The following is a 9,429-nucleotide window of genomic DNA, read 5'->3' on the forward strand; positions in this document are numbered from 1 at the left end:
GAGGTGGGGAGAGGGTGCGAAGCCAGGTAGAGGGAAGGGCCTAGCGCTCCCGAGGGACTCAAAATGGCCTGGAAGGAGCGGTGGCATGTAGGAGCGCTTAGCTAATGTGGGCACGTCTGCGGCTCTGAATTTCCCCCTCGCTTATTCCGTTCGCAGGCGGACAGGGGCCGCGTCGGCACGGCAGCTACTCTGCGTGGGAACTCGAATAACTGCCCTCAAAGCCTGCCACGAAGTGGACTTGTGGAAGCCCGTGTCCGGGTGCTGGGGCCCCGCGACTCCGGGTTCTGCGCCCCGACACCCCTCCACTCGCCCTTCCCGTCCCTCCACCGTCCAAACCGCGGAACCCCTTTCCGCCGTCTCCTGCTTCTCGGCCAGGTCCCAGGACGTCCCAGGACGTCTCGCTGCCCCCGCGCCCGGGACCCTCCCCAGCTCCCGAGGAGGCGTCGCGCGCGGGCACGGGTGCGCGGGGAGCGGGAGCGGCCGGGCGGCCTCCTTACCTGCAGCGGGCCGAGCAGCGCGCAGATCGTGAGCAGCGCGGGCAGCGGGCAGCGCCGCCGGGCGCGCGGAGCCATGGCGCGGTGGGCGGGCGGGCGCCGCGCTCTGCGGCCTCTGCGGCCCGGGCTGCGCGGCTGTCTGGGACCTCCCGGTCGGCCGGCCCCGCCCCGCCCCGCCGCCGCGCGCGGCCCCGCCCCGCCCCGCCCCTCCACCTGTCCCCGCCCGCCCGCGCGGCACCCCCTCCCGCCGGCCCGGGCCGCGCCCGCCAGGTGGTGCCCGAGCGCGGGGCGCGCCCCTTCCGTTCCTCGGGTTTGCGGGCGGACCCGGGCCACGGGGAGGTGAGGGTGGCGGGGGGCGATCTGAGGGTGCGCCGCCCCGCCGTCCGCATCCTCTGCGGCAGCGGGCGCGTGAGTGAGCCCGGAGCTTCCCAGCCTTGGCTCTTCATGTTGCACGCCGCCAGTGGGCAGACGGGGTTGCCTGACCTGCGGTGTCTTCCACGTTCGCGGGCATCGACCGGTCTGCGCCCAGACCTCCGGCGCCGGCTTCCCGGGGAGGACGGGCAGTGGCGGCCTAGCCCGCCCGCCGGCGGCCGCTGGAGCCCGCGCGCTCAGCCCTGGCCGACCCCGCCTCCCGAGCAAGGGTGGATGCCCCGCCGCCCTGGAATTAGCCAGAAGAGGATCTTCGTTGGGGAATTCGTGGACTACTGTGCAAAGGTCACCACAGTATACCGTCCAGCACGCTTCATACAATCCTCCTTCAAAGTTTCCCGGCCAGCAGCCAGTTTTTCTTGCCTCTCCTCCAGGATCTTGCTCCAGGCTGCCCGCCACCGCCCTGTCTCCGGCCTTGACGCGTCCCTTTCCAGGGATGGAAGTAGCCAGTGTCCGGGGCACTGCACCTGTTGCTCTCGTCACTTGCTATTCCTTGCTTGGGAGAGTACCTTCCCTCACATTCTAGGCCGATGCTGGTCGCACACACACCCGCTCCTTTCCATAACTTTTTGAGTGAAAATACTTGTCCGGGGCGCCTGGGTGGCTCAGTCGTTAAGCGTCTGCCTTCGGCTCAGGTCATGATCCCAGCTCCTGGGATCGAGTCCCACATCGGGCTCCCTGCTCGGCAAGAAGCCTGCTTCTCCCTCTCCCACTCCCCCTGCTTGTGTTCCTGCTCTCGCTATCTCTCTCTCTGTCAAATTAATAAATAAAATCTTTAAAAAAAAAAAAAAAGAAAATACTTGTCCGGTGTCAACAAAAGGTTCTGTTTTGAATTTCTTGAGTGCCAGCTATCTACTTGCCTTACTTTTGGCCCAGTGCATGGTGTATCCTAGTGAATATTCTATATGATCTTTCACCGTTGTTGGGTGAAGTGGGTTTTAAATATCAATTAGGTCAAATTGTTTGAAATGTCATTTTCTGTCTACTTGTTCTGAGAAAACTGGAAATTTACAATAACTGGGTTTATTTATTTTTTCCTTTCGGTTCTCAACCCTCCCCCCCCACACTTGTTTTTGAAGCTCGGATTAGAGACATAAACATCTCAGATTATTATGTCTTCTTGATGAATTGACTTTTCATCATTGTTATATGTCCTCCTTGATCCATGATAAAACTTTGGGTTCTGAAGTCTACTTTGATATCCGTTATATAGCCACTTCACCTTTCTTATGAATAGCATTTACTTGGGATATCTCTTTTTCTTTCTTTCTTTCTTTCTTTCTTTCTTTCTTTCTTTCTTTCTTTCTTTCCTCTCCTCTCCTCTCCTCTCCTCCCTTCTCCTCTCCTCCCCTCCCCTCCCCTTTCCTTCCTTCCTTCCTTTTCTTTTCTTTCTTTTTACATTTAAAATAGAAACTTAAAAGAAAGAAAGAAATATCAGCTTTTCTGCCCATGGATGCTGGTGTGTAAGCATCATTAAAGTCTCCCCTCCCAAGGCCCTCATGCCTAAGTCAGAGTCTCCCAAAGAGCCTGAACAGCCATGGAAGCTCTTCATGGGAAGTCTGAGCTTTGAAACAACTGATGAGAGTCTGAGGAGCCATTTTGAGCAATGTGGAAAACTCACGGACTGTGTGGTAATGAGAGATCCAAATACGAAGCACTCGGGAGGCTTTGGGTTGTTTGTCGGTTTGCCACTGTGGAGGAGGTAGATGCAGCCATGAATGCAAGGCCACATAAGGGGAGTGGTCTCAAGAGAAGATTCTTAAAGACCTGGTGCCCCCTTAACTGTAAAAAAGATTTTTGTTGGTGGCGTTAAAGTAGGCACTGAAGAACATCATCTAAGATTATTTCGAACAGTATGGGAAAACTGAAGTGATTGAAATCATGAGTGACTGAGGCAGTGGCAAAAAGAGAGGCTTTGTAATATTTGGTGACCATGACTCTGTAGACAAGATTGTCATTCAAAAATCCCACACTATGAAAGGCCACAAGTGGGAAGTAAGGAAAGCCCTGTCTAAGCCAGAGATGCGAGTGCTTCATCCAGCCAAAGAGGTGGAAGTCGTCCTGGAAACTTTGGTGGTGGCCATGGAGGTGGTTTCGTGGAAATGACAACTTTGGTCATGGAGGGAACTTCAGTGGGCGAGGTGGCTTTGGGGGCAGTTGAGATGGTGGCAGCGGGAATGGCTCTAATGGATTTGGTAACGTTGGAAGCCATTTTGGGAGTGGCGGAAGCTAAAATGACTTTGGCAATGACAACAATCCATCTTCAAATTCTGTGCCCTTGAAAGGAGGAAATTGCGGAGGCAGAAGCTCTGGCCCCTATGGTGGTGGAGGCCAATACTTTGCCAAACCACAAAACCAAGGTGGGGATGGTGGTTCCAGCAGCAGCAGTAGCTAGGGCAGCGGCAGAGGATTTTCATTCCTGCCAGGGAGCGAAGCGGAGCGGCAGAGAGCCAGACAAGGGACACGGAAGCTACTTCTAACACATTTGTGAATTCAGCCAAGAACAGTGGTGGCAGGGCCAAGCTGCTACGAAGAAGACATGTTTTAGACAATAGTCATGTGTGGGGGCAAAACACTTGAGGACTGTATTTGTAATTGTATAACAGGTTATTTTAGTGTCTGTCCTGTGGAAAGTATAAAGCATTCCAACAAAGGGCTTTAATGTCGTGTATTTTTTTGTTTTGTTTTTTGCACCCATGCGGTTGATTGCTAAATGTAATAGTCTAATCATGACACTGAATAAATGTCTTTTTTCAAAAAATGTGCTTGTGTAAAGTTAGTCAACTTGAAGTCAACTTGAACTTGGTAAACTACCCCAACAGTGTGAAGTTAGAATTCCTTCAGGGAGATGTCAGGTTCCATTAGAAATTTACTTGCAACCTGCTTGGGCACAGAAGCCATTGTTTCCACAGACTTTGGTGTAGTTGAACTGACAGTTAATGTGTTGTGACCCGTAGTTTACCATTAAAAGGGTCACCCAAGCAAAGTCATGGAGTTTATTTGGTTATCAATATGATTGTTGGCACATGCTATGCAATATATCTAAATATGAATTGAATTCATATTGAAATATGAATAAGTATCAGATAAAATTATAGATGGGATTAAAGCTTGTATATCATTCATTATGTGTAAGCAATAAACGATTTAATATCCTCTTGATAATAATAAAAAAAAAATCACTTTTGTTGACAAGTTAGGGCCACAATGGACAGCTTCACAGAACAATGGAAATAGGACAGTCCCAAGACAACAGAGCGGAAAATTGCAGTAGACAGGTAGAACTTTTCATCCTCATCCTCTCCCTGAGTACTATCCACTCCAACCTCCTCATAATCCTTCTCAAGGACAGCTATGTCATCACGGGCCTCAGAAAAATTTCTTCCGCCATGCCCTCGTCTACATCCAAGTGAACAAAAGCATGCTTGCCATACATCAGATCAACCTTGTGGTCCAGCCAAGCCCAGGCCTGAGCAATGGCTGTGGTGTGCTTTAGCCAGATCTCCACCAGCTACCACAGTGGGAGGCTGGTAATACACGCCCCCTTTGAAGCCAGTGGGATGCTACACTTGGTCCTGATGGTGGCAATAGCAACATTGACATCTTTGGGAATCCTGTCGCTGTGGCACAACGGGCCACAAACCCTTATTTACCTCAGCAGGGGGCACATTTCACCACCCGGTTGGCTGGCTCAGAGCATGGGCGGTGGTTTCAGCTACAGTAGCTGTTCATGGTAGGCTTTCTCAGCAGAGATAACAGGGGCATATGTGGCCGGAGAGAAGTAAATGTGGGAATAAAGGCTTGGTCTGGAATTCTGTCAAATCAACATTCAGGGCTCCATCAAATCTGAGGGAAGCAGTGATGGAGGACACAATCTGACCTGTCAACCTATTTAGGATAGTGTAGGTTGGGCATTCAGTATCGAGGTTTCTACGATAGATGTCATGGGTGGGCTCGTTGTCCACCATGAAGGCACAATCAGGGTGCTCCAGGGTGGTGTGGGTAGTGAGGATGGAGTTGTAGGGCTCAACTACAGCTGTGGAAGCCCAGGGGCTGGGTAAATGGAGAACTCCAGCTTGGACTTCTCATCGTAATTGACAGAGAGTTTCTATCAGCAGGGAATTGAACCTAGAACCAGTACTCCTACCAAAGCTGTGAAAACCAGGAAGCCCTAAAAATCTGTGCCCTGGTCTGTGAATTTGGTCCAAGGCGAGGTCAGTGATCTCCTTGTCAACGATGTAGTGCCTAGGGCCATAGTTACTGGCAGCATCTTCCTTGCCTGGGATGAGCTGCTCAGGGTGGAAGAGCTGGTGGTAGGTGCTGGTACAAACTTCACAAATGATGGTGGGTTTCAGGTCTACCAACGCTGCCCTGGGCACATACTTGCCAACACCTGTCTCAGTGAAAGAGTCATCTCCTCCCCCAAGGGTCTTGTCACTTGGCATCTGGCCATCAGGTTGGATGCCTGTTCCAGGCAATGGAGTTCCCAGTAGTCATTGCCCATCTGCACACCAGCCTGGCCACCATGGATGGAGATGCCTGAGACGTAGGGCTCTGCAGGGCTGGAGAGGGCAAGGGGATGGTGACAAGGATCTCCCACTGACAGACTACCAAGGATTCCAGGGGAGAAGCGGTGAGAGGCAGGCCAGCCTGGAGGGCCCCAATATACCACCCTCCCTCCCTACCATGCTCTCGGCCAAGTGGCCAGAGGGTGGACACTGGACCCCAACCAGGCCTCTGCAGGCCCACCTCTGACCCCCTGGGACCCACTCGGTTGCCTTGGCCTGAGGGTGTGTGATGCTGATTGGTGGGTTCAAATGTTCAAGGCAAACTCCTCTGAAGGAGCCAGATCTAGGAAGGGGAGGAGACATCCTGGGGCCACAGAAGGGCCAGTAGGGCGAGGATGAGGATGGAGATGGCTATTGGAAGGTTAAGAAAGGCGAAGCAGCTGCTGCGTCCTCAGTGGGTTTTGGGGGTGCGTCAGGTAGGCAAAGCCCAGGGGAGAAAAGGTGCCAGGTAAAGAAAGTCGTGGCCAGAGCCTCGGGAGTGCAGACCCTCCAGCTCTGCCATGTCCCTGGGCTCTGGACCATCCCTTTCAATTTAAATCTATTTAAAGTGACAGCATATAATTGGGTCTTGCTCTTTCATGTTATCTACTTTGACAGTCTCTATCTTTTCATTGGAGTTTTTCAGACCATTCACATTTAATGTGATTATAGAGATGGTGAAATTCGAGTCTACTATCTTGCTATTTGTTTTCGGTTTGTTCCATCTTTGTTCCGATGTTTTCATCTTCTTTTGGACTATTTTTTAGGATTCCATTTTGTCTCCACTGTTAGCTTATTTTATATACCTCCTTGTTGTATTTCTTTAGCTTTGGGTTTACAGTATGCATCTGTAACTTATCATAGTCCACCTTTGGATACAATTTTGCCACTTCATGTATAGTGTAAGGGCCTTAGAGCAGCACACTTCCATTTCCCCCTCCCAGCTTTGTGCTTCTGTAGTCAGACTACTGGTTTTGCATTGTAACTCCCTACTGTGCAGCTTGCCCAGCTACTTCCATGCTTTTGGAAAGTTCTCTGGTAGTGCTGACTTAAAAAAAATTAAAAATGCAAATATCCTTTGAAAAAGCAATTCCATGTCTTGGACTCTAATATATCAAGATATAAAGAGAGACATACAAGGATGCTTATTTACCTTAGCATTTTTGTAAAACCACAAAAAGAGAAAAATGTGAGTGTTCATGGAGAAATGGTAGAAAAAATTCTAGTCCCTTGTAGTGTAGAATATAATGCAGTTGCTTAAGACAATTAAGTGGTTTCGGAAAGATGTCTATTGTTATTAAGTAAAAGAAGCAAGTTACAGAGTAATGTCCCATGTTTGTAAACACTCATAAACATGATTTTATTATATATGCAAAGGACGTTTCTAGAAAGACAAGAATAATAGCAAACAATAATAGCATACTTAAGCATGCAAGTTCATTTAATCCTTGCCACAGCCTTGCAAGGAATATTATTAGTCCCATTTTACAGATGAGGAAACTGAGGCACAGAGTGGTTAATAACTTGCCTTAGGGTCACTTGCCAATAGTGGCAGAACTGGGATTCAATCCCTGGCTCTCTGGCTCTGGAGTGTTATCCCACCTCACTAAGCATCAGATTTTTAATATCAGGTGAGTTGATGAAGGGAAAGAAGAAATGAACAACTTTAGTTATCTGGACTACTGTTGTCTGGAATGTGGAGACAGGCTTTCTAGAAAAAGCAATGGTGTGAAAGCCAGATGAGATTAGGATTTTGCTACAAGGAACTGACTTGTGGAGAGGATACTTTCACTGTGGCACTTCATGAGAAATACCAAGGCTTGCTCCTGGCACATTTCCAACATTACCCCCTTCTTTTCTCAAAAAAGATTAAAGGACTTAAACTTCTGCTTGGAAAGCCCCAGAGGTGAGTGTCCTGGTTTGGAAGCACTTTGAACAATAGAATGCCCATGTTAACACGTTAAATCTACTAGCAAAAAAAGACCTTAATTTAAAAAAACTAAATTACTTTTTGAAGGCTCTATTTCTATATTTACAGAACTATCATTCACATAATTCAAATATTTTATAAATATTAATGTAGAATACCATTTGGTAACAAAATCTACTAAAATGGGCTTGAGGATGTCATCTTTCCCAGAAAAACAGCATTATTATTATCAGGAACAGGGAAGTTATTTCAAATACTGTTTTTCTCTCTTAAGTGAAGGATGCACACATTACAGTTAGGTTGTTCATCATTTACAGAAACTAGTTTAAATGTTATTTATGATTTAAGAAACCCCACCCATTTACCAGCACATGTACAATTAAATTTTGGTTATATGTAATGAATGTAAAAATATATTTTAAGCAAAAGATATTTTAATATATAGTAAAGTTAAATGTTTCTGATTTTAAAAAGTAATCAGCTGACAATGAATTGTACTTACTTGTACTAAGGAAAAATAAAGTACATTATGCAAATACAGTAATCATAGGTTTATATGAAAATTCTTCTATATGGATAGTGTGCATCTTACCCTGGAAATCCCCACTACTTCCCACTTCTGCATGAACTCTTTAGTTTTCAGAATCAAAAAGGTAACATAAAAATGTAGCTATCATTTTTGTTTCTAGTGGATGGCCTTTAAGTTTTATATTACATTTTAATGCTATATTTTAATTTTAATGTGACATTTTAATCTTCATTTAGGCAGCAGAAAACAGAGGCACCATCTTGTTAATGAAATCCTTATTTTTTGACATGGTGATATCAAAACAGTCACTATTACTGTGGTAAGGAGCTAAAAAGAATACATTAAAAAAGCAAGTTTATTATTTATTTTAAAATTTATTAAGTAAATGTAGGACTTTACAAATCTTTCAGGGAAAACTTACTAATAAATACAAATGTTTTTATCACCTACCCTGTTATGTTCTGCTCTTCTTCTCATCTTGCCCATAAGATACTTTTTAAACAAAAGTAAGGCATTGATAAATCAGTGTTGATTCAGAGATAAATTAAGGCACAATACTATCCCGTAATGATACCCAAACAGCACATGAAAATTTATGGCAATTTTGAACTGTATACATGGAAACCTATTTTGCTTGCTTTGGTAGACAAGTTTTTTTTTTTTTTTTTTTAGTTCTACGGATTTGATATTCAAAATAAATGAATTTCTGAACTGACCTGTAAAACTAGTAGTTATCACTACTTTTTGGATATTTTGTTACAGATAAAATGGTTTCAAGTGGAAACAGCGAATTTACATTTCCTCTACTTCCCTTCTTCTTAACCCTATTTTAATACTACGAGGGACAAAGTAGCTGTATGTCCCTTACATACAAACACAAGAACAAGTATTATCCTATATGCTGGTGGCACTTCTGCTTTCAGACTGGTCAGGTTCAGACTGGCCACAATAGACAACTAATGTTGCCAATCTACATGGAGACGGAACGGTTTCTTTTCAACAACACTTTTATTGAAGTAGAACATACATCAAGTGTACAGCATGGCTAATTGTCATAAAATGAAGATGTACATGGAGCCAGCACCCAAATCATGAAGTAGAACAGAACCCCCAAAGCCCCTTTAATCATTAACCCCTCATCCTACTTGATAGATTTAATTAGAACACCAGTGATTCACTTTGTCTGCTTTTGGACTTTATATAAATGGAGTCTGCACTGTAGTATTACCTTGTGTATGGGTTTTGTTCAATATTATTTGTGAGACATCCAGCTCATTACTGTATAATTTCCATAGTATGGAATATATCACTCTTTATTTGTCATTCTACTGGTGAAGGATATTTGGGTTATTTCACATGTCGATGGAATCAGATTGCTAATATTTAGTTTAAGAGTTTTTATATCTAAGAGATTGGCCTGTCATTATTCTTTTTTTCAATTGGGTCAATTTTTGGCGTCAGTATGTTGCTGGGCAAGACTGTGAAATATATGGAAGAACT

At 45.9% G+C, this 9,429-nt stretch overlaps 1 protein-coding gene and 1 pseudogene across 3 annotated transcripts in view; both read right to left on the bottom strand.

Annotated features, from left to right (window-relative positions):
* TNFRSF11A (TNF receptor superfamily member 11a) overlaps positions 1 to 616 on the bottom strand; it is a 58,213-nt gene extending 57,597 nt beyond the window's left edge. For all 3 annotated transcript variants that reach the window (XR_014139561.1, XM_081801075.1, XM_081801074.1), the window contains exon 1: positions 498 to 616. Coding sequence is in view for 2 of the 3 variants with exons in the window: in XM_081801075.1 (XP_081657201.1) it covers positions 498 to 572 (75 nt within the window). In the remaining variant the exon portion in view is untranslated. The remainder of the gene's footprint in view (positions 1 to 497) is intronic.
* Positions 617 to 3,891: 3,275 nt separating this feature from the next.
* Positions 3,892 to 7,602, bottom strand: LOC102736037 (tubulin alpha-2/alpha-4 chain-like; annotated as a pseudogene).
* Between the last annotated feature and the right edge of the window lie 1,827 nt (positions 7,603 to 9,429).

This window comes from Leptonychotes weddellii, chromosome 13 (assembly GCF_054177405.1).
Source record: "Leptonychotes weddellii isolate Sample4059 chromosome 13, ASM5417740v2, whole genome shotgun sequence".
NCBI lineage: Eukaryota > Metazoa > Chordata > Mammalia > Carnivora > Phocidae > Leptonychotes > Leptonychotes weddellii.